General features: G+C 66.8%; 5 protein-coding genes across 5 annotated transcripts in view; 2 read left to right on the forward strand and 3 right to left on the reverse strand.

Moving 5' to 3' along the window:
* Positions 1-1,232, forward strand: part of EMIHUDRAFT_448662 (5'-3' exoribonuclease) — a gene marked incomplete at its 5' end in the record, with an annotated part of 7,237 nt that extends 6,005 nt beyond the window's left edge. Inside the window, 2 exons of the mRNA XM_005757822.1 lie at positions 82-120; positions 570-1,232. Coding sequence (XP_005757879.1) covers positions 82-120; positions 570-959 — 429 coding nt within the window. The 3' untranslated portion in view covers positions 960-1,232. The remainder of the gene's footprint in view (positions 1-81; positions 121-569) is intronic.
* Positions 1,233-1,351: 119 nt separating this feature from the next.
* EMIHUDRAFT_199201 (hypothetical protein) lies at positions 1,352-1,971 on the reverse strand (the record flags this gene model as incomplete). Its single annotated transcript, XM_005757823.1, has 4 exons — positions 1,352-1,401; positions 1,476-1,593; positions 1,664-1,731; positions 1,803-1,971. The coding sequence occupies 4 exons, from the start codon at positions 1,969-1,971 to the stop codon at positions 1,352-1,354; spliced, it is 405 nt and encodes a 134-aa protein (XP_005757880.1).
* A 4,448-nt stretch (positions 1,972-6,419) lies between these two features.
* On the forward strand, positions 6,420-7,823 carry EMIHUDRAFT_199202 (hypothetical protein; the record flags this gene model as incomplete). Its single annotated transcript, XM_005757824.1, has 2 exons — positions 6,420-7,599; positions 7,807-7,823. Coding segments are annotated over 2 exons (1,197 nt in total), but the record flags the coding sequence as incomplete, so codon positions are not given.
* Positions 7,824-17,547: 9,724 nt separating this feature from the next.
* EMIHUDRAFT_462005 (hypothetical protein) lies at positions 17,548-20,587 on the reverse strand (the record flags this gene model as incomplete). Its single annotated transcript, XM_005757825.1, has 4 exons — positions 17,548-18,550; positions 19,198-19,251; positions 19,325-19,692; positions 20,032-20,587. 4 exons carry the CDS (start codon positions 20,585-20,587, stop codon positions 17,753-17,755), a joined length of 1,776 nt encoding a protein of 591 aa, XP_005757882.1. The 3' UTR covers positions 17,548-17,752.
* A 1,044-nt stretch (positions 20,588-21,631) lies between these two features.
* Positions 21,632-23,005, reverse strand: EMIHUDRAFT_199210 (hypothetical protein; the record flags this gene model as incomplete). The annotated part of the gene is made up of 1 exon (XM_005757826.1): positions 21,632-23,005. The coding sequence occupies one exon, from the start codon at positions 23,003-23,005 to the stop codon at positions 21,632-21,634; it is 1,374 nt and encodes a 457-aa protein (XP_005757883.1).
* Positions 23,006-23,661: the final 656 nt, after the last annotated feature.

Raw genomic sequence — 23,661 nt, forward strand, 5'->3', positions numbered from 1 at the left:
GGGAGATTCGGGGTCTTGAGCCATCCCGAGTTCCGCGGGGGGGGCAAGCGGGCTGGTGGGCCCCTTCCGGCTGGTGTCCAGGGTGGCACCCCGTTCCCCCCGGACGGGTCCGGAACGAAGGTGAGGGGATTTACTCTCGGGCCTAGGGGGGAGCGCCACGCTGGCGCGAGTAACCAAGGCCGAGTTTCCCGTCCGTTCTTCGGGAAGGGTGGTCTGCAAAGCCGCGGGGCAGAACGGTTACTCCCTCGCCGACGCCTTCCCCGCGCCCGGAGGCGAGGGCGGGCTGGGGCCCAACGGCGGGCATCCTGCTCCCCCCAAAGGGCGGCGCAGCGGCCGGGGGCGAGGGGGGGGAGGACCCGGCGGGCCCGGCGGCGCGGCTGCGCGCGCTCAAGGCGTGGCTCGAGGGCACCGGCTCGCGCGACGCCCCGCTGGTGCCCGCGGACATGCTGCGGCTCTCGCCAACCTCCGTGCAGAGGGCAGAGGCCGAGCTGCGGGCGATGGCGGCGGCGGCGGCGGCCCCCGCGCAGGCGGCGGCGGCGCCCCTCGTCGTCGAGCTGCCCGCGACGCAGCTGCTCTGCCCGACCGAGCCGCGCGTCTCCGTCGCCGGCGTGACCGCGGCCCACGCACCGGGCGAGGCGGTCCTGTACGTGCGCGGCTCCGGGCCGGTGCCGTTTGGGGAGCGAGGCATCGTGCTGGCGACGCAGGGCGCGCGCTGCGAGGTCATCTTCGAGCACGAGGGCTTCTGCTCGTTTGGCCACTTCTCGCGCCTCGAGACGTCGCGCGCCGCTGTCGTCCCCGCGGCCGCGCTGCTAAACCTCTCGCGCCCCCCTCGGTCCAAGGCGGCCGACGCGCCGCCCGACGCGGCGGCAGCCCTCTTCGGAGGCGGCAGCGACTCCTTCGCCGCCTTCGCAAAGGGCACGAACCCGTATGCCGTGCTCAGCCAGGCGCCGGCGGAGTGAGCCGCGCGCGGAGCCCCCTCAATGAACTCGAGAGTCGCGGTGGCGCTCGTGCGCGGCGGCTCACAGACGAAGGGGACTGTGAACAAGGCAGTAGCTAGAGGGAGAGCGCGCAGCGGGCGCTGCTGCTGAAGGGGCGCTCTCTGCTCTCTCTCGAGAGTGTAACACGTTTGTGAATCACAAACGTGAAGTCGCATGGATTTGCCGCTTCAATCAACGAAGTCGGTGGTCAGGGAGCCATCTCATACATTTCAGGTCTCAGTAAGCCGTATACTCAGACTCACGTCCGCAGCCGAGGTCTCGCAGCTTCTGCGTTCTGGGTCGTGGGTGCCGCCACCTGCGCCCCTCACTAAACAAAAGACATGCGACATAAAAAGAGATAGCAGCGCGGCCTGCTACCCTCCCCCGCGCTCCTTTGATGGCACGGGCGACGGAACCGACGACCCTGCAGTGCCTGTCGCGCACAAGCAGCAGAGGGAATAAGAGAGAACCCGGTGGAGTTGGTGCCGTGGCTTGCACCTGCGAGAGCTGAGAGGAGCGCAATAGCGCAGACGATCGCGAAGCAGCGTGTGCTCTTTCGCGGCCTGCGGTCGAGCTTGCGGCAAAAGGGGCAGGTCGTCGAGTACTCGAGCCAGGCCTGCGGATGCATGGGCACGCGGTTTGCCGAGGCCGACCGCAATGGCTCTCTCCGGTGTGGCTGAATGCACCTCGTGACAGCGAGCGTGAGTCCGATTACCGCAGTAGCGGCACTGCCACGTAGCTCCTGTCATTGCACCTGAAAGAAGCGAGGAGCAGCTCAGTCAGAGCCCAGGAGGTTGGGCTGGCACTCTCTTTCTTGAACCGCACCGAGGCAGATGGCGCACTCAGCTGGCGGGCTCCGAGCCATGGCGCGAGCTCGTGCTGCCTCATCGCAAGCCGCATCGATCGCATCGCACTCGCGCTGGATCTCCTCGGGGCCCAGCCGCTTGAGGTCTCGCCTCCTCGCGAGCCGCCGCTGCTGATTGAAGAAGGGCATCGCGGGACGGACGTTTGCGCATCGGCCGCCCAATGTGATACTGCCGTAAAAGACAAAAAAAGGAATCGTCGGCTGAGCACTTGAGCACTTGATAGGGTCGATTCCGCATGGTACGGGACCCCTCGACCGTCTCGCCCTCCCTCACTGTGAGTGTGAGTGAGTGAGTATTCTTGATACGAAACCACGACGCCGAGGCGGAGGCGGTGGCGGCGGTCCTCTCTTCCGGCGCCGCGACAGCCTAAAGTCGCTCGACCTCGGCGCAAACGCAATCTCCGACAAGGGCGCCGGCCACTCTCTCGCCTAGCTAGCCGCTAGCCCTCCCTAGCCCTATAACCGCCATCGCCCTAACCGCCCTGCCCTAGCCCTACCCGCCCTGGCCCTGACCGCCCCTGACCGCCCTAAGACCCCGGAGCGCCCAGCGCCGTGACAGCGGACCTCCTGTGGCCGAGACAGAGTGTGTGGCCCCGCCCTCTCCGGCAGGCGCCCACGCACTCACCGCCTCCATCGAGGGCGCGCCGGCGCTGAGCTTCCTCAACCTGCTCTGGAATTTTCAGAAAAAGAAATTTTCCGCGAAAATCACGATGTCAACCCTCCCCAAATGGGTGATCTGGTGCTTGTAGGGCTTGAGAGTGGCCTGCCATGTCACAGGAAGGACTGTGGTTGCAGGAGAGTACCACCAACCATCACTTTAGTTGGTATGGTACCCCACCTTCACCCATCGGGTGATTTCTTTTTTAGTTTCCCATAAGTAGGGTAGGTAGGTAGGTAGGTAGGGGCAGGGCAGGGCCGGAGGCTCGAAAAAAGAATACACGCCGATAGGTAAAAAGACGGGCCGACGCGGACGGCGCGGACTGGCACTTCCTCGGGCGCGGCAGCAGCGAGCGCGAGCGCGAGCGAGCGGCATCTACATGGACGCGCCGCTGCTCGGGCAGTGCGTCGTGCTCGGCGGGCTCTCCTCCCGCCCCGAGCTGAACGGGCAGCGGGGCGTGGCGGGGAGCTTCGAGGGCGGGCGGTACGCGGTGGCGCTCGACGGCGGCGGCGCGAGCGTGCGTGTGCGGCCGGGTAATCTGTCGCCGGCGGCGGCGGAGCCGGTGTCAGGCAGTGTCGCGCGCTCCGACGTCGTGGCAGCAGTTGAGCAAGGCGAGGAGGAGGCAGTGCTGGCGTGGATCGAGAGCGGCGGGCGGGTCGACACGACGTACGAGAGAGGCGGCGTGAGCGGCCTCACGCTGCTGATGGGCGCCGCAATCGGAGGCCACGAGCGGGTGGTCGACTTTCTGCTGCAGCACGGCGCGGAGATCAACAAGCAGGACAGCGACGGCATCACCGCGCTGATGCACGCCGCCAGCCGAGGCCACGAGCGGGTGGTCGAGCTGCTGATACGGCGCGGGGCGGAGGTCAACCTGCAGAGCAGCGACGGCTTCACCGTGCTGATGTACGCCGCTTTCTTCAACCACCCCGCCGTTGTGCGGCGCTTGCTGCGGGCGGGCGCAGACGCGGCGGCGCGCGGTGCGAGCGGCAAGACGGCGCTGCAGGTTGCCAAGGAGGAGGGCCACACCGAGTGCGTCAAGGTCTTGTCGGAGGCGGCGTTGGCTGCGGAGGGCCGAGCAGGGGCGGACGGTGCTTCGTCGGGCGTGGCAGCGGCAGCTGAGGACGCGCCGCTGCTCGGCCAGCGAGTCGTGCTTGGCGGGCTCTCTTCCCGCCCCGAGCTGAACGGGCGGCGGGGCGTGGCTCAGAGCTTCGAGGGCGGGCGGTACGCTGTGGCGCTCGAGGGCGGCGAGAGCGTGCGGGTGCGGCCGGGTAATCTGTCGCCAGTGGCGGCGGAGCGGGCGTCGAGCGGTGGCGTGCCAGTCTCCGATGCGGTCATCGCGGCAGCTAACCGAGGCGACGAGGCGACGATACTGGAGTGGCTTGAGGGCGGCGGGCGGGTCAACGCGACGTACGAGATCGGCAAGTTGAGCGGCCTCACGCTGCTGATGGCTGCCGCCGGCAAAGGCCACGAGCGGGTGGTCGAGCTGCTGATACGGCACAGCGCGGAGATCAACCTGCAGAACAGCAACGGCCACACCGCGCTGATGCTCGCCGCCAGCCAAGGCCACGAGCGGGTGGTCGATTTGCTGCTGCGGCACGGGGCGGAGCTCGACCTGCAGCACATCAAAGGCTTCACCGCGCTGATGATCGCCGCCCTCGTCAACCACCCCGCCGTTGTGCGGCGCTTGCTGCGGGCGGGCGCAGACGCGGCGCGCACTGTTGACGGCAAGACGGCGCTGCAGCTGGCCAAGGAAAAGGGCCACACCGAGTGCGTCAAGGTTTTGTCGGAGGCGGCGGCGGCTGCAGACGGCCGGGCAGGGGCGGGCGGCGCTTCGTCGGGCGCGGCAGCGGCAGCGGTGGACGCGCCGCTGCTCGGCCAGCGAGTCGTACTCGGCGGGCTCTCTTCCCGCCCCGAGCTGAACGGGCGGCGGGGCGTGGCTCAGAGCTTCGAGGGCGGGCGGTACGCGGTGGCGCTCGAGGGCAGCGGCGAGAGCGTGCGGGTGCGGCCCGGTAATCTGTCGCCGGCGGCGGCGGAGCGGGCGTCGAGCGGTGGTGTGGCAGCCCCCGAATCGGTCATCGCAGCAACGGAGCGTGGCGAGGAGGAGGCGGTGCTGGCGTGGCTTGAGGGCGGCGGGCGGGTCGACACGACGTACGAGAGAGGCGGCGTGAGCGGCCTCACGCTGCTGATGGCTGCCGCCGGCAAAGGCCACGAGCGGGTGGTCGAGCTGCTGATACGGCACAGCGCGGAGATCAACCTGCAGAACAGCAACGGCCACACCGCGCTGATGCTCGCCGCTGGCAACGGCCGCCCCGCCGTCGTGCGGCGCTTGCTGCGGGCGGGCGCAGACACGGCTGCGCGCACCACGAGCGGCATGACGGCGCTGCAGTGTGCCAGTCTGCCGCCCTTATCCTTGGCACACGCCGAGTGCGTCGAGGCCTTCAGGCAGCACGTCCAGGATATGCTGGCGGGACAGACCACGGCGGCGGCAGCCGGCGGCGCAGACGCAGGCGGCGCTTCCTCCGGCGGCGCTCCCTCGGCTGGATCGAGCGTCGCGAAGACGATATCTCCAGCAGTGGCGGCGGAGCAGGCGTCGAGCGGTGTCTCGGCAGCCCCCGATGCGGTCGTGGCAGCGTCGGAGCGAGGCGAGGAGGAGGCGGTGCTGGCGTGGCTCGAGGGCGGCGGGCGGGTCGACGCGACGTACGAGCAAGGCGGCGTGAGCGGCATCAAAGGCGGCGTGAGCGGCCTCACGCTGCTGATGGGCGCCGCCTTCCACGGCCACGAGCGGTTGGTCGAGCTGTTGCTGCAGCACGGCGCGGAGATCAACAAGCAGGACAGCGACGGCATCACCGCGCTGGTGGGCGCCGCCAACGGCGGCCACGAGCGGGTGGTCGAGCTGCTGATACGGCGCGGGGCGGAGGTCAACCTGCAGGGTAGCGACGGCAGCACCGCGCTGATGAACGCCGCCTTGAAAGGCCACGAGCGGCTGGTCGAGCTGCTGATTCGGCACGGCGCTAGAATCAACTTGCAGAGCAGCGACGGCTTCACCGCGCTGATGGCCGCCACCTACTCGAACCACCCCGCCGTCGTGCGGCGCTTGCTGTGGGCTGGCGCAGACGCGGCGCCTACCTCTGACGGCAAGACGGCGCTTCAGTGGGCCAAGAAGCAGGGCCACACCGAGTGCGTGCGCGCCCTCGAGGAGCACTCGTCGGCCGCAGCAGAGGCGGAGGGGGAGACGGCAGCGGCCGAACAGGCCGCGGCGGCCGCACGCGAGGCGGCAGCGGCTGCAGAGGCGGCAGAGGCGCGCGATGCTGCCGAGTCCGCGCTGCGCGAGGCGGTTGAGGCGTGCGGCCGAGGCGACGCCGATCTCGAGGCGCTCAGGGCGGCGATCAACGCAAACACCGAGGCCGCCGACGGCTCGGAGGCGCTGCGGGCGGCGCGGCGGCTGCGCGACGAGCTGGCGGAGCGAAAGACCCGCGAGGCCAGGGCGCTGAAGCGGCAGCGGCAGAAGGAGGAGAAGGCGGCGGCGAGGCAGGCGGAGGCGGCGGCGCGGGCGGCGGAGGAGGCGGAGGCGGCGGCGCGGGCAAGGGAGGAGGAAGAGGCGAGGGCAAGGGAGAAGGCGGCAAGGGAGAGGGAGAAGGCGAGGATGAGGGCGGCAGCGGAGGCGGCGGAGGTGGCGGCGGAGGCGGAGGCGGCGGCAGCGGTGGCGGCGGAGGCGGCGGCGGAGGCGGCAGCGGAGGCGGCGGCGGAGGCGGCGGCTATAGAGGCGGCAGTGGCGGCAGTGGCGGTGGCAGAGGCTCAAGAGGCGGCGGTAGCGGAGGCGGCGGCCGCGGCAGCGGCGGCAGAGGCGGCAGAGGCGGCGGCGAGTGTCGCCGCTCTCGCCGCCGCCGCCGCACCGCCCTCCGCCGTCCCTCTCGACGAGCTCACCGCGGCGACCGAGGGCTTTGACGAGGCGCGCAAGGTGGGCGAGGGCGGCTTTGGGCGTGTCTACCGCTGCGACACGTTGCCGTCGCTGCCGCGCGTCGCGAGCGGGTTCGCCGTCAAGACGGCGCTGGTCGGTGTCGGCGCCCAAGGCCTCGCCGAGCTGCAGAGCGAGGTGCGCACGCTCAGCGCGGCGTGCCACCGGTCCCTGCTTCCCCTGCTCGGCGTCTGTTTGGCACCGGCGAGAGCGTGCCTCGTCTACCCCCTCTGCCGCGGCGGCAGCCTCGAGGACCGCCTCTACCGCACGCCAGCCGCGCTGCAGCGGCTCCGCATGCTCGGTTTCGAGACGCCGCCTCCGCCGCTCTCCTCCGCCGCACGGCTCCGCGTGCTGCGCGACGCCGCGAGAGCGCTGCATTACTTGCACACGCGCTCTCCGATGATCCTGCACCGCGACGTCTCGGCGGGCAACATCCTGCTCGACGAGCGCGGCAACGGCTACCTCGCCGACGTGGGCCTCGCGCGCGCGGCAGAGGCGACGGCCGGCGGCAGCCAGCAGGTCTCGCACTTGTCGACGCAGCGCCTCTTCGGCAAGCTTGGGTACATGGACCCGATCATTTCGCAGAGCGGGCAGGCTTCGCAGCTGACCGACGGCTTTGCGCTCGGCATCACGCTGCTCGTCGCCCTGACCGGCCGCGGCGCCGTCGGCCTCCTCGACGAGTGCTACGCTGCCCTGGAGGAGCCCGACACCGCGGAGGGCATCGCGGCGGCTGACGCTGGCTGGTCGGCGGCGCAGGCCGAGGAGCTGGTGCGGCTCGTGGTCGGGCTGGCGTACGAGAGGAAACCGAAGCGGATGCCGCTCGCAGAGGCACTGCCGCGGCTGGAGGCGCTAGTCGAAGCGGCGAGGGCGGTGGAGGAGACGGCAGCAGCGGAGGAGCGCCTGTGTGACCTCTGCTGGGACGCGCCGCGCTCGGTCCGCTTCGCGTGCGGCCACGCGCTCTACTGTGAGGATTGCGCGCTGCGCGTGCTGGAGCGCGACACCAAGTGCCCGACCTGCCGCCAGCCTGCGCTGCCCATCGCTGCCGCTGGAGCGCACGTGGCGGTGCAGACTACATTTGTCTGCCAGCAGCAGGCTCCTGTGGATGCTGTGCATCCGCAGCCAGCGAACGCGGCAGCGGCGGTCGGTCGGCGCGAGGGACGCAGCAGACGCGGCGGGAGGGGTGGGCGTGGGTGGCGCGGCAGGTCTGGGCCGAGAGCTTGAAATCGACGAACCACGCGCATGCACACGGTTTAGGTGTACCCGAAAGCTGAATCCTCTAAAATCTCCTCCAATAGTGACTATAGAGAGCGGCCGTACTCACACCCACCGTGCGCCGTGCCCAAATCGCGAGAGTGCTACGCGCTCTAGCGGTGTAGTGAGCAGGCGGGGGGGTGTCGCGCGGGCGTGCCCCCCGCGCGCTGTCGAGGCTGCGCGCCAACGGGTCCGCTGGGGTCTGCTGGGGCGCCGCCCGCTCAGACCGCCGCTACCGCCGCTCGAGCTCCAGCTAGGATTTTTTGTGCGAGGCGTGAATCCTTTAGGATTCTCGCCCGCTCTGCTGAGGGGAGGGGACGGTCGACTGGGCCGGTCGCTCGACCCGATTCTACTCTACTCTCAGTCTTCCATTCATGGACAATAGTGTCTGTGACGGCGGTCACATTCACAGCGAGGTCAGTTCACAGCCGAGCCAACGATCCTGACACGCTCCACTTTCACGGCCCCGCCGCGGCTCGAGCAAGGTCAATGGCGATCGACATCTTGCCAGCTGTGGCTTGCCCGTCTACCGCTACCGCGCCTTCAGATACAGTCGCAGGAGATTGGCGCGTGGGCCACGGTTGTTGGGCGCGTGGGCCGAGGTGGTTGGCGCGTGGGCCAAGGGTGGACGAGGATGGCCAAGGCTGGCCGAGATAGGCCGAGGTTCGCCGAGATTGGCCGAGGTCGGCCGAGGTTGGCCGGGGTTGGCTGAGATTGGCCAAGGTTGGCCGAGATTGGCCGAGATTGGCCGAGGCTGTCCAGAGATCCGCCGAGAGAGTCCCTCACCCGCCTTTTCTGTGTAGGGACTTTGAGTAGATGCTTGACTAGTCTCACACTCAGATTCAGATTCAGAGATATCCACTGGCTGCTACCAGGACCAGCTCTGGGCGCACGCCAGATGGGCAGGTTGATCGATCCACTCGTGGTCAATCTTTCAATTAGCGCGACGCATGATTTCGGCCGATGTCGTCGATGGGGCGACCGTGGTCGATCGACGACGCGGTCGGAGTAATGCTCTTCGACGTCGAAGCAGCAGTCCGTATGGGCAGGATCTTCAACTCGTTCAGTTAAAATTTGGGTCACGACGAAGCAGCAATCAGGTCGGCAGCTGCTATCGTTTAAGTCGACAGTGGCAACGGTGTTTGACACTGTTGATGAGTGCAACTGTGGCGTGCTTGCCACCCAAGCGAGTGTAGGCCCGACTCGCGTCGGGTGCTATTTCCTCATCGTCATCGCTACGGCGGGGGCGGGGGGGTTTTACCGGAGCACCGGACTACTCGCTGGGACAGTTGCGAGATCGGTCGATAATCACGATCGGTCGCTCGGGCGCATGGTCGTGCGACGTCAGCGACCCAACCGCCAGTTGCCCTTATCTTTGACTGTGATTCAAGGAGGTCTATGCGTGGGGTTCAGCTGAGCTTAGGCCGTTCCGGGCGTCGACCTTCCAACATACCACATCAAAGGCCGAGCGTGGGGGAGGCTCAGCAGCCCACCACCAGGGAGGTTTCGTCAGTCTCGGCGTCGCATCTGCCGCGCCGAGATTCGACGGACCGAAGGGGTAGAGGCTAGCGCTCTCTGTCGAGAGACGCGCATTACTCAAGACAATAATTACTACATCATGCACGACCTCGAGCGTGCAACGCCGCACAGTGCTCAGGGTTCGAGCAGGTGCAGGCGAGTGGAGGGGCCCCTGGCAGAGGAGGCGTGAATCCTTTAGGATTCTCGCCCGCTCTGCTGAGGGGAGGGGACGGTCGACTGGGCCGGTCGCTCGACCCGATTCTACTCTACTCTCAGTCTTCCACTCATGGACAATAGTGTCTGTGACGGCGGTCACATTCACAGCGAGGTCAGTTCACAGCCGAGCCAACGATCCTGACACGCTCCACTTTCACGGCCCCGCCGCGGCTCGAGCAAGGTCAATGGCGATCGACATCTTGCCAGCTGTGGCTTGCCCGTCTACCGCTACCGCGCCTTCAGATACAGTCGCCCCTCCCGCCCACGCCGGCGACTGTCTGAGGTGCAGTTGACATCTGGATGACTGCGCATAATGGGGTTGACCCGCCGCGCAGCAACCCGATGTTCACGATTTAGGTTTCCGTCGAGCGACGAGTCTCGTCCGAGACGTCTAGTCTCATCCCGCCTCGTGGCATACCTGTTCTAGTGTGTCATGGGTGTCCCAGTGGTGTTCTCGTGTGTGGGGGAGGCTCAGCAGCCCACCACCAGAGAGGTTTCGTCAGTCTCGGCGTCGCATCTGCCGCGCCGAGATTCGACGGACCGAAGGGGTAGAGGCTAGCGCTCTCTGTCGAGAGACGCGCATTACTCAAGACAATAATTACTACATCATGCACGACCTCGAGCGTGCAACGCCGCACAGTGCTCAGGGTTCGAGCAGGTGCAGGCGAGTGGAGGGGCCCCTGGCAGAGATCCGGGACCTGCTGGCGAGAACCTAGAGCGAGACCCACGCTAAGCCGGAAAGACGCACGATGGTGCCTTCAGGAGCGTTCGGGCTCCCGCGCAGCGAGGACTCGGGCTCGGTCCGCGCCGAGCGCTGGGTCGACGCGAACCGCTCCAAGTCGGACAGGCACCGGCCCGCGCCAGCGGAGCAGACGCTGTCGTACGTGGAGGCGGCGGAGGGCACGACGCTGCGCGGGCTCCGGATCGACGGGAGCGGCGTGGCCGAGGCGGAGGTGACAGCGGGTGCGGCCGGCTTCGAGCTTAGCCCGCTGGGCGCGTCGCTCTGCGTGCCGCTGCAGCTGCGACTCGAGCACGAGGGTGGCGGCGGCGAGGCGGCAGCGGCGGGCGGCGAGGCGGCGGCGCCTGCCGAGGGCGGCGCTTTCCGGCGTATGCTGCTGCTCAAGCTCATGGCCGAGAAGGACCTCGGCCTTCCGCTCCTCTGGCAGTCTGTGGCCGCGCAAACAGGGCCGCTGCCTCCGGCGCTGCCGACGCGCCCGCCGATGACGGAGTGGGCGATCGGACGGTGGCGGTCCACGTGCGGCGCTTGTGAGCAGGTGCTGCTGGCGCGGGCGGACGGGGTGCCGCTGTTGGCGGGCGACTGGGCGGCGCTGTGCGAGTACGTGCGGTACATGGAGCTAGATGCTGCTCACACACACACACACACACACACACACACACACACACACACACACACACACACACACACACACACACACACACACACACCTCTACGCTATGCTGGCCGCCCTCCCAGCCCGACTCTCTCGCACGGTGGGCACGAGCACCGGCATCGCCTGGGCATGTGCACGACACGTCCACGACGTGCCAGGTACGTGGACGAGGAGCTCGGCGGGTCGGAGGAGGAGGCGTGGTGGCCGTCCACCTTTCACGCTTTCCTGCGCTGCCTGCTCGCGCGCCCACACCTGGACGAGCACCTGCACCCGGCCGGAGGCGCGCCGCTCGCCTTCGTGGACGCAGTCCCGGCGCTGGAGCTGCGCTTCCCGCGCGGCGCCGAGGTGAGGCCGCGCCGGCTGCGGGGCCGCGCCGACCTCAACGGCCGATCGGGTGCGGTGGCAAAGTACGACGCGCAGGGCGGGCGCGTTGGGGTGGACTTTCCGCCGCCGGTCGGGCTCGTGTCGATCCGCGCCGCCAACCTTGAGATCGGGAGGCACGAGCGCGCGAGGCGGCGGCTCGAGGCGGAGGAGCGGCGCCGGCGGCAGGAGTACGGCACGAGGAGGTGAGCGCACACTCATAGAAGGAAGGATTTACTAGTTTTTTGTGTAGGTGGGGCAAAAAAAATACATATCCGACTGGGACGAAGATGCATCTATCCCTTCATACGGCTCTAATACTCGTGATCTCCTCTCTTTACAACACTCGCCTTCTTCGACGACGTCGCGCGTCGCGCTCGCCTCTGAGCTCTGTGCTCTGAGAGTGCGGGTGACCGCACCGCGCACACGCCCCTCGCCCGCCCGCCCGCGCGCGTCTCTCGTCGAGACAAGTGAGAGGCCACGCCTCCACCACGCCTGCTCGCCCTGCTTGGGTGACGCCTCGGGGCTGCCGCCGCGGGGCATAGGTTCGACGGCCTCGTCTCCTCCCTCCGCGCCTCACCGGGGAGTGCCGCCTCTGCCGGGCGGGCGCCTTCCCCTCCTTCCTCCTGCCTGTGCCTCCGGGCGGGAGGCCAGATACATAGCCTCCTGGAATATTGTCGACGTGCTCTAGCAGGGCTCGTACGACGCGGCGACCATCGACGACCCTCGCTAAGCCAAGCCGTACCTGCTGGACCTCGACCTCCTCGGGGGCGGGAAGACGGCCAAGCCCATCACGGGATCGCAGCTGCCAAGGCGCTCACCCGCTATTTGATTGCGTTTCGGATTGCCCTTCGCCGCGTCAAGCGAGCCGCGTCAGGCAGGATTGCCTGTTCGTCACGGAACGCTGGGAGCTCCTCCGGCCTGAAGTCCACTGGCGAATCCTCATCCCCGCGGCCGATAGTCTTCTCCAGGGCGTCGCACGCCGCAGCCGTGCGCGTCCCTGGGATCGCCGCGCGCAGCCGTCGATATGCGAGGACGCGCGATCTGCAGCTTGGCTCGTGCAGAGGCACGAGGCTGCCGCCCACGCGGCCGAGAAGCGAGCCGGTTGCCGCCTTGGCTCCTAGGAAGCCAACCAGCCGGCGCAGGTGCTGCTCGCGCTGGCTCGGGCCAAGAAGCTGCTCGTAGTAGACGCGATGGTACGGCACACCCGCGCCACGCAGCAGGGCCTCCCAGCGGCGATCCTCTGCCTCCATCGAGCGGATTCTCGCGAGCGTGCCGTTACTCCACGAGTAGCGTGCGCTCGAGATCTCGTGCGCGAGGCTCGCATTGTTCGTATGCCACAGCACAAAGGAGGGGTGCACGGCCGAGACACAGTCGCACCATTGCTCAGGGTTGGCACCTTTGGCCGACAGCCCGCATTGCACCGCGTGGCCGTTGCAATGAAATTCTCCCCGGCAACCGCGCCAGCACGTGGTTCCGACCAAGCCAAGACCTGGACGCCCATACCAGGCGCTAGCACTAAGCGCAGCGGCTTCTTCCAGTTCAATGACACTGTGTACGAGCTCGACCTGCTGCGCCGCTTCGATGCACAGACCACGTTTTCGCACACTGCAGCCATGACGTTCCAAACTGAATACCCTCCTATAACTTGACGCGGCGCCCGACCCACGCCGTGTCGCGGATGGACTGTGGCGCGCTTCACAGCCGTACCTGCGGTCCCTGGCGTTGCCATGCGATGCCCTACGCTCCAAACCAACTCGTCCTACCGCTCTGACCCGCACCTGCGCCTCCACCATGGTGCCGAGCGGGTGTGGCACAGCGGGGCCACAGGCGGGCGGAGCGGCCGGTAAACCCTGCTTCCAGCACGCTCGAAGAGGCGCGCGCGGCCCCCACACCCACGGATGGACCCTCGCGACTTGTCTCGCGCGTAAGATCGTACCCGCCCGCATGATACTGCTGGCTTACTGCCAGCCAGAAGCGTCACAATGGCGCCGCATTTGCACGTCAGGCAGCCAAGACGCCGCTCGTACCTGGATGTTCAGAGCTGCGTCACTCATGTCTGTCGAGTACGCGACGGCAACACGCGAACGGGCATGCTCCGGGGCAGATGAATCGCGTGCGAGGGTGCATGCCACCACCCGCCACACCTACCTCTTGCGCCCGTTGCCCCCCAAACCCTTTGCAGCAGCAAAGGCGAGATGCAGCGCGCAGCCCGTAATCTCATCCTGGACGCCTTGCTACAGGTGCACTGACGGGCTGCGCGTGAGGCTGCGACAGAGGTCACCCTCACGCTCGACTTTGAGCCGAGCCCACCAGCCCGTCCTGGTGCCGCAGCGATCTTGCTGCGGCCGGAGGCACCGACGCCCTCGCTGCCGCCAAGGTCGCTCGCGCCGAGGAGCTGCGCGCGGCGCGCGCCGCTAAGCGGTCGGAAGAGACGGCAGAGTGGCGCGCATTCCACGAGGCTAAGGCGGAGCAGGAGGCGGAGCGGCTCGCGCGCGAGCGGGCACTGCAGGCCGACCCTCGCCGTGCGAAGGTCTCGGCGCGCACGCGATCTGGCCGGGCCGCGACGAGCAGCGAGCCTGCCCTCGTGGCGCCGCCCGAGGCTATGCCTCTTCCCGCCGAGCCCCCGCACGCTGGCGAATTCGCGGCGGACCCGGAGCGCAAGGATGGTGGCGACTTTGATTCGACCGAGGGGTCCGCCCTCGCAGCCGCCGTCCTCGAGGTGCCGTGCAGCAACCTCAAGGAGAACCAGTACGCCGACATGAAGAAGCGGACCACGGCGGGCGTGCTCGCCACCGTCTCCTCGTGCGGCCTCTTCCTCTGTGTCGACGAGCTCGCAGTCGCCGAGAGCCTGAAGCAGGTGCACCAGTCAATGCATTCGATGCTGTCCACGCCCGGAATCGAGCTGCCCAAGGTGCTCGCCTACGACGACGCGTGCCACCTCCACGCGTTCTGGCATAGGCGCCGTGAAAGCAGCCCGTGGGTGAATTGGCTCCTGGGCCAGGTCGAGCTTGTGGTCGACCGCTTTCACTTCCGCAACCACAACGCGAAGTACTGCCGCAAATTTGTCGATCCCCACAAGTGCGAGGCGCTGAGGTTCGACGACAACACCGAGGCGGCCGAGAGCTCCTTTGCGTGGCTCGCCCGCAGCAAGCACATCTTCCGCACGATGAACGAGTCGCGCTTCCTGTTCACGATCCTGCGTTTGATGCACATGCGCAACCGATACACAGCCAAGCTGCTGTTCCATCCCGCAGAGTAGCCGCTAGGCACGGGCACCATCCTGCACAGTAGCCGCTGGGCGGCGACAGACTCGAGCACCGGAACCGGAGCATGGCGACCTCGCTGCGCTCGGCAGTGAGGAATGTTGGTCCCGCTCGCGGCCGCGACAGGCACTGCGATAGAGCCGTAGCCCCCGAGTCTACCCGGCCATATATGGTGCCTACATATTTGGGTCTGTGCGCAGGGGGGGTGCTCTGTGTGATCGGTGCAGTCCCTCCAAAGGGAACTGCCTCGTGTGTGTTTCGTGCGCGCGTGTGCTTGTGCTTGGATGAGGTTGCCGTTTGGCGTGTGTAAAATGTATGCTCTTGTTGATATAACACGGAAATCTATTAGCGGTGTCGGTGCAATCTCATACCGCACAGGACGCTGAGTTGCGGCTGCTGAATCCAGAAAGCGCGGCTCCTTCATCGCCCGGACAAAGGTTGCTGCGTGCGAGCCAGGGCTCGAGAGAGATATAAACCTCGACTGGTTCTAGCCGTCAGCCAGGTCAAAAATATCACCCCCCTATCATCGTGCGGAAGATGTGCTTGCTGCGGGCGAGCCAGGAAAAGGCGCTCTCAGCCGCCTCGGTGTTGTCGTCGTACCTCAGCGCCTCGCACTTGTGAGGATCGACAAATTTGCGGCAGTAGTTCGCGTTGTGGTTGCGGTAGTGGAAGCGGTCGACCACAAGCTCGACCTGGTCCAGCCAATTCACGCAGTTCTGCCACAAGGTTATGCGAGCGTCTGTCCATTCGCCGCGCGCGTTGGCACGTAGGCGATCGATCGCTTCATCGTTTGCGCAGTCCATCCGTCGCTCGAGCATGTATCGCCACTCGTGTTGAATGAGCCATGCGGACCACTCTTCGCGGCTCAGAAAAGAGTTGTTTCTGCGATTTGGTCAGTCGCGCTGCAGCTCGCGGCGGCGGAAGAGATTGCGACCGAGCTCAGGCTCGCCGCGGCGTCGGAGGACGCCGCCGTCGCCTAGACCCCCCTGCGTCACTACGTGCCTCCCCGTCTTTGTAGCCTGGCGTTTGTGCCCCGTTTGTGCCGCGTCCCGTGCCCCCGAGTTCATTTAATATATTCTGCGATTTGTCCTAGCTAAGGCAGCCAGGTCGACAAAACGTAGCAGCTCGAGGATGCAGATAATGCAGTCGCGGTTCAGGTTGACCCGAACATCTTGCTCTAGCCGGAGAACGTCTTGCTCCAATCGGAAGGCCGCGCGGTTTGCCGTTACGTGCCTCGCTTCCACGGCAACACACATGGGCGCCCGTCGGTCGCCAAATTTGGACGTTGCGCAAAAACAAATCATGCACGAGACTGCACTCCAAGTGCTCCAAGTGCACCGCAGACTTGAATGCAATCTCAGCTTCAACCACAGCGAACTTAGGGTTGCGGTACAGTGCGCGCACATAAAGGGGGGGGGTGGGGGGGTTAGGGGGTGGCTGTCGAGGGCTATGCCCGAGTCTGTTGTTACCAGCGCACATACAACCCTAGCCAACTTATGGCAGCCCGAGCGGCAGCGCCAGTGCGCGCACATAAAGGGGGGTGGGTGGGGGGTTAGGGGGTGGCTGTCGAGGGCTATGCCCGAGTCTGTTGTTACCGGCGCACATACAACCCTAGCCAACTTATGGCAGCCCGAGCGGCAGCGCCAGTGCGCGCACATAAAGGGGGGTGGGTGGGGGGTTAGGGGGTGGCTGTCGAGGGCTATGCCCGAGTCTGTTGTTACCAGCGCACATACAACCCTAGCCAGCTTATGGCAGCCCGAGCGGCAGCGCCAACTTGTGGCAGCCCTAGCGGCAGCGCGAAGTTAGGGTTAGGGGTTAGGGGTTAGGGGTAGGGGTAGGGGTAGGGGTGAGGGGTGAGGGGTTAGGTTTTAGGGTCAGGGGTTAGGGGGTTAGGTAGGGGGTTAGGGGGTTAGGGGTTAGGGGTTAGAGGGGTTAGGGGTTAGGGGTTAGGGGTTAGGGGTAAGGGGTTAGGGGTTAGGGGTTAGGGGTTAGGGGTTAGGGGTTAGGGGTTAGGGGTTAGGGGTTAGGGGTTAGGGGTTAGGGGTTAGGGGTTAGGGGTTAGGGGTTAGGGGTTAGGGGTTAGGGGTTAGCGGGTAGCGGGTAGCGGGTAGGGGTTAGGTGGGCGGATGCGTCAGACGTATGCGTAATACGTGAGGCGTAACCCTTGTTGGCCGCCACTACTCAGTCAAAATCCGTCGTGCGTGAGCGTAATACGTGGGACGTAAGCTCCCCCCGGACACCCATGGCGAGCGATGCGTCAGACGTATATGCGTAATACATGAGGCGTCACCCCCTCTCCGCCGCCGTTCACGGTCGAGAGCGTAGAGCATGTGCGTAATGCGTCGGTCATAGGCTCACCCAGCCCCGATTTACGATCCCACTGCGTAAGACCTGTGCGTAATACACCGTGCGTAGCGGCCCGAGAGAGCCTCTCTGGCAAAGCTTACATAAAACAGATGCGTGGTGCGTGGTGCGTAGCGGCCAGAAGGTCGGTGGTAACGATCGGGACAGAAGACGTGCGCATAATACGCAGCACATTTGAAATCACCGATCGTGCTTTCTGTCTGCACGCGTAAAGCGAGGCGTATGCGTGACGCATCACTGAGCCTCCACCCGGCTTGACACGGCACCAAAATACACGACGTCTCAGCGACGTCCTACGAATCGTGGGCATGGATGTGCATAAGGTGGCCGACAATTGCATTAGTGGCTCTTACATATCCATAGCGGGACTAATAACCTCCCTCCGCGGTTGGGGTGTGTCCCAGCGCGCCGCCTCCAAGCGTTATAACGTTAAGAAAGTGTATACACCTTACGCGAGACAGCCCACGCCCACGCGCCCCACAGCCACACCTCAGCCGCGGCGCCTACGAAAGCATTTGTTTTGTGATGAAAACTTCCTCCAGTAAGGTAAGTTAAGGTAACGTAGATTTCTCCACACACACAAAGTGGTGGGGCAAGGGGGGGCGACCCTCGCACAACACGCACACACATATATAGGCGCTTTGGGGCTCACACCGACTTGGCGGCGGCGTCACTTAGAGCCGTAGGTGAGTGATGGGTCTTGCGCGCGGCGGAGAGAAACACGGTGCGTTCTGATCGCCACAGGAAAGAACACCTAACCAAACGCTACACTCTCAAGCACTCAAGAGAGCTCTCCGCCCCCGCGCCCACTCCGACTTGTGCGACACTCTGAGACCACACTGGACTGACCACGCTCGCGACTCCCACCCGTCTGACACACGCGCCTGCGCGGTCCTGCAGAGAGCGCGCGCGGCAGTACTATGCCCCTACCTCACACCGCCCGCGCCTCGCCCTCCTTTGCCTCCCGCAGAAAGCAGCACTCAAAGTGGCGCGCGGGCGTGAGCGGGCACAACGTGCCGTTCCAGCGCGGGACGTAGCCGCGCCACGAGCCGGCCGGCCGCTCCGGCAGAGGCGGGGGGGCGTCGCACGCCACTCGCGCCCTCGTCCAGCCCCACGAGGCGCACGTCTGCGAGCAGTCCGCCACGACGCGCGGCAGCGGCGCCGCGACGTCCCACGCCGCACGCACCCTTGCCCACAGCGCCTCGTCGACGACCTTGTGCACCACGATCGCCTTGGCCGACATCGGCGGCGAGAAGGCGGCCTCGTTGAACCACGGCCAGAACCACCCCTTCTCCGGCAGGTGCACGACGTACACCTTCCGCCCGCCGACCCCGCCGCCGGCGCCGCCCCCCGCGCCCTGCGCCGCGCCGGCGGGCGGCGCCGAGGGGGAGCCGTCCCCGGTCGACGCGGCGATGCCGCGCGCCAGCGAGCGCCACACGTTGTACGACACGCCGGCGTCCTCGTGGTGCCACATGTGCGTCGCGGGCGGGTGCGCGGCGCACGCCGCCGCAGTCTGGCACGGCGCGCCGTAGTCGTTCCTCGCGCGCGCGACGGCGAGCCACTCCCCGAACCGCTCGTCGCGCGCAGTCAGCAGGGCGAGTGCGCGCGACATGCACGTCAGCGTGCCCGTCCCCTGCGGGAACGGCCCCTCGGCGCGCGCGCAGTGGTTGGCCGGGTCCTCCATCTGGCGGATCGCGTCCAGCGGCCCCCCCCACCCGCCGCCGCACGCCTGGGCCAAGGCACAGCCGAGGCTCGGCCGAGATGTGAGAGAGGCGGCCGAGAGGCGGCCCTCCCGACCCGCCGCCGCACGCCTGAAAGTCGTAGTGCGGCAGCCAGCCTGTTCGCAGCCTTGGTATTGAGAAGGAGATGCCTCCTCTGGCGCTGTGCGCTGGTCTGTGAGAGGACGAGGTGCGAGCCTCGCCAGCGGATGTACGACAGCATCACCAGCGGCTCGTCGCCTAAGAAGGGCGAGGTGAGCCGAGATGAGCCGAGATGCGCCGAGATGAGCCGAGGTGAGCCGAGGCCACCCGCGGCTCGCCGCCTCCGGCCGCCGCCGCCGCCGCCCGCAGCGACGCCGCGAGGTGCGCGTTATGGATCAGCGAGTCGTCGTCTGTCTTGCAGAGGAATCGTGCACATCTTCTCGGCCGCATCTCGGCTGCATCTCAGCTGCATCTCGGTGGTATCTCACATCTCGGCTGTATCTCGTAGCTCGGCTGTCTCGCCTGTCTTGCAAAAGAACTCGGCGGAGGAGCGGCGCGGCGCGGAGAGCCACCAGGCCGCCGACTTCTCGCTCGCCTGCGGAGAAGGTTCCGAGAAGCTTCCTGTGCAAGGGTCCCGGAAGCGCCAACCGCCGGGCTCCTCGCTCGCCTTGCCCACGTTTGGGATCGCCTCCCGCGCGGCGACGAAGCGCAAGTCGCCAAACTGGTCCGCCTATGAGCTCACAGAGTTGTCGCTCCTCGGCCGAGGCATGACTAGCTCCTTCTCGGTCGCCAGGCTCGTCCACCTCCGCAGCGAGCTTCTGCGAGAGCCGGGCCGGAGGCGTCTTGTGGTGCTCGCTGCCAACAACAAACTCGACGCCCACCTGCGGCCCGCGGCCTGGCACGCGCCCGTCGCCGCGCCGACCGCCGGTCTGCGCGTTGAACCGCCGCAGCAGCGCCCGCTGCTTGAAGTTCGGAGGGTTGGAGATGACGCCGAGCAGCACGTAGGGCGCGTCGGCAGATGCGGCGGCCTGCGCCGTGACGTCGCGGTGGCCGCGGCTGGCGCCGAGCCCCTCGAGGCGGCCCTCGATGCTCGCGATGCCCTCTTCGATGCCGTCCTCACTGCCTTCACTGCCGCCGCCGCCGCCAGCGCCAACTGCGCAGCTCGCCTCACCTCCGCCGACCCAGCCGCCGCCGTGCGTGGCGGTGAGGTGACCGCCCAGGTAGCCGAGGCAGAGACACAAGATCGTCTTGAGCACGCGCCGCTCAGAGTCGAGGAGACTCATCCGCCAGAGGCGGCCGAAGCGCACAGGAGGCCAAAAGAATTTGTACGCGCGAGGGGGGCCGGGACGCCAGCAGACACGGCTAGATACGCTAATCATGCAAAAGAATGACCACTAGGGTCGAAAGCACAGCCAGAGCTCGTTATAACCTAGATCGTCAGGGACCCGCACTCCTTGACCGCCAGAGTCGCAATGGTCGTACGTCGGATCGAAGCACGATGCCGCGCAACCTTGCGCCCAGAGTGCTGAATTGCTTGGGCGACTAGCCCACTCAGTCTCTGAGCAGTAGTACCATCCCAGCAAGTCGTTGATCGACGAGCAGCCGCCCGAGCATGGCGACGCCCAAGCATAGTAAGTGCCGTCGACGAGAATGGATGGAACGTCACCACCAAGGTCTTGCGGCAGCGCGACGCTACTGCCGTCTTCGCACATACGGGCATCCAATGGCGGCGACGAGTGCGACGGCGGCGGCGGCGGAGGCGAGGGCGATGGCGGCGGCGGCGGCGGGGGCTGATGCCACCACGGTGGCGGCGGTGATGGCGAGGGCGGCGGTGGCGGCGGTGATGGCGAGGGCGGCGGTGGCGGAGGTGATGGCGAGGGTGGAGGCGGAGGCGACGGTGTCCTGAGCACAACCAGCTCCCCGGCGAGAGCGCCGACTGCAATCGTCATCCCTGTCACCAGCAAGCAGAGCCCGAGGATAATCAGCCGATAGCATCGGCCAAAGAGCTGCTGCTTAATCTGGCCCTGGACGCCTCCTGCCACGTTGCCTGCCTCGACATCGGGCATCGCGTCACCGGCGTTCCCGCCACAACAATCACCGGCCGGCCAACCGACCATGCTTCGGAGGCGGCAGGCGCTGCGCTGCTGGCCCGCCGCGGCGGCGGGCGCGGCGGGGTGTACTCACCCGCAAAGGTAGCCGCATCGTCTGCGGCCGTCTCGCCACTCCGCTCAGAGGCCGCCGCCGCCGCTCTGGCACGAGCCATTGCTCCGGCATTGGACAGGGCCAACGTTGCCACGCGTGCTGCGGTTGGCTCCACTGCCGGCTCTGCGCTGGTCTGATCTGCATACGCGCGATTGAACAACTCTGCAAGGAAATCGGCTGGGGGTGCTGGATCCCCGAGCATCTCTCTCGGAAAGCTGTCGATGAACCACTCCGCGGATTCGTCTGGCATGCCCTGGCGGGCGAGCTCCGCCAGGACTGCGTCGAGAAGGGTGAACTCGGCGGCGCTGCTGCGGGACGACTCGCCCTCGACCAGCGGCGAGGTCGAGCGGATGGACGACCGGCGGTTGTGCATGGCTGTGGTCGCGGGCGGTGGGGGGACGTAAGTTTAGACTTGCGATGAGGGCAAGGAACTGTGATCTGTGATCTGTAAGGGTCCGCCCGCAGGCGCATTTTGTATACCGAGGCGGTGCCCGGTGCCGAACCTGTCGGACCTTAAGACAGCATTGTAGATCCCTGGGCGAGGGTGGTGGCGTCCCCGTCGGGAGGGGCTGTCTGGCGGAGGAGAGCAACCAGGTGCCCGGCGGCGTCCCGCCACATCCGGATGACCTCTCCTCGTTGTGCCAGTCAGCCCCGTTGGAGGTAGACCGCTCGTCTAGCCAATCAGCCTTAAGCGAGCGGTCTGGCCGTTGGAATGGCCGAGTTTGGTGGACTTGCGTCCTCGCATCGATCGTGGTTACAAGTAAGTAGCCTTATGACTTATGAACGGAACACCCACCCTGAACCACGTTCATCGGGAGGGGGGAGGTCTATGACCTACCTAATTGTCCGGCATGCGAGGGCATGCTCGGCCGTTCGGAGTCCCCCCTTTCTTGTCACCATTCTCTCGGTTAGCGTCTGAACTTGACGGGTGGCTTCCGGTGCGATCCCTGCCTCCGCTGGCGTTGGCGCTGTCTCTGTGTCTTCGTCATCGGCTCCTCGCCCTCGTGATGCTGCTGGCTCGCCCCCCCTCCCTGACTCATCGAATCGCTACGTTCATTCTCAAAGCGCCCTCGCTTCCTCGGCGGCTGGGGCGCCTCGTCCTCTGGTTGTTCCTCTTCTACGTCCATCACTGTGAATTCGTCGTCTGTCTGGCTGCCTTCGTTTGGATGGCCCGTTTCGGGTGGTTGCTCGCTCGGCCCTGGCTCTGTTGTGCGGTCGGGCATCTCTTCGTCCTCGCTCCTCTCTCCATCTTCGTCGCCGTCGTTGGCGTCTTCCGGGTGTCTGTGTCCGTCCCCGCCGCTGCCTCCTTGTAGGAGTTCGAAACGGAGTCGGTCCATGAATCGTTCCGCGGCTTGTCGATTTTTCCGCGACCTTCGGTGCGCTGTCCGTCGGCTGCCCTGGCTGCTCTGGCTCCCCTCGCTCTCGCCCCCCTGGCTCTGTTGGCTGTACTGACTCTGGCTTCCCCCGCCCTCCGCCTCTCCCTCCGTTGCCGCGTCGGGAAGCTCGAAGAACTCATCGTCGATAAAGGCCATCTCGTCGTCCGCCGCGGCGCTCTTATCTCTCTCGTCGTCTCCCTCGTCGTCGTACGTCTCGCTCGCTGGCGGCTCGCTCTCCATCGGGTTCGTCGTCCCGCCTTCGGGCGTTGGGCCGTGGACTGCCTTGTCGTGCTCTGCCGTGTTCCACGGCTCGACCCCAGCTCCCTGCGCTTCGCGCACCGCGTCGAGGGTCCGCTGTGACACTTGCCTCTCGTGCCCGTGCCGAAACCGCAGTAGACTGAGGTGCCCGATCTGGTATGCCGTTGTGCCTTTGAGGGCTCGCGGGCCTCTCGGCACCCCTTTGTCTGCCCTCGGCTTGCGTGGCTTTGGGGCGTCTCCACGTTGCTGCCCCTCTCTGCGCCGCTCGTCTCGTACGCCGATGAGCTCTCGCGCCATGGCTGCGAGGCTGTCCCCGTGGCACAGCCTCCCCTCTCGACACGAGGGCGAGCATCCGAGCCGCACCACCTTGGCGTTGCCGCGGCCGTTCAGCGCGGCCCGCATCGCCACGACGGCGTCGTTCCCCGTCCTAGCTTCGTCGGAGCGTCGAGGGGCGATCTCCTGTGAGAAGGGCTGCCCGTTGGCCTGTCGGATGAGCGCTGGCGTGGATCTAGTGTCCCACACGGCCGAGGCGGGAACGGTGCGCAGCCGGAGCCACGTGTCGAATGCCTCGCATACCTGGTCGCGCAGCGCCTCGTCGGTGCCTCTCTTCCCCATGGGGAATGGGTTGCCGAGCCCGGTGCCTCTCATGATGTTGACTGGCAAGGGGCGCGGGACTGTGTCCGCTCCCGTGTCGCGCGTCTCCGCTCGTCGGCTTCCGGCGACGACCACCCTGATCGAAGGCTCGGCATCCCCCTGTCCGCCGCTGTGTGCCCCCCCGCTCGTGTCGCGCCTCGGGCCGGCGGTCCTCGGGGGGGGGCTTGGCTGCTCCGCCTGGCGTGTGTCGCTGCTGCTTCTAGCCCTCGACCCCCCCATGCGACGGTCCCACTCTTCTCCTGCCCCCTCGTCGTCGGTAGGCTCCTCCTCTGGCACCGGCTGTGAGCGGTCGTCGCCGTCGTCGTCGTCTACGTCGTCGTCATCGTCTCCGTCCTGTTCCCCAGCGGCGCCGCCCCTCCACTCGGGCGCGTTCGTCTTGCGCCATTCGATGGCCGTCCACGTAATCGTCTTTGCGGCCTTCCTGGCTGCGTTGGTCGCCTCTCGCACCGCCACCTGCATCGCGGTGAGGCGCTCGCCGTCGCGCCCCCCTCGCGTGGGGGGTGGTACATAGCCCGTTGCCGCCATTCTCGCCCTCGTGGCCGCTCGTTCGCGTTGTGTCGGGGCGGGGAGGGCTCCCGACGCCGCCGCCCTGAACCGCCGCCACTGTTCGACGCTGGGTAGGTCAGCCGGAACCAAACCCGACTATTTGT

Source organism: Emiliania huxleyi (assembly GCF_000372725.1).
Source record: "Emiliania huxleyi CCMP1516 unplaced genomic scaffold EMIHUscaffold_9, whole genome shotgun sequence".
In the NCBI taxonomy this organism is placed as follows: Eukaryota; Haptophyta; order Isochrysidales; family Noelaerhabdaceae; genus Emiliania; species Emiliania huxleyi.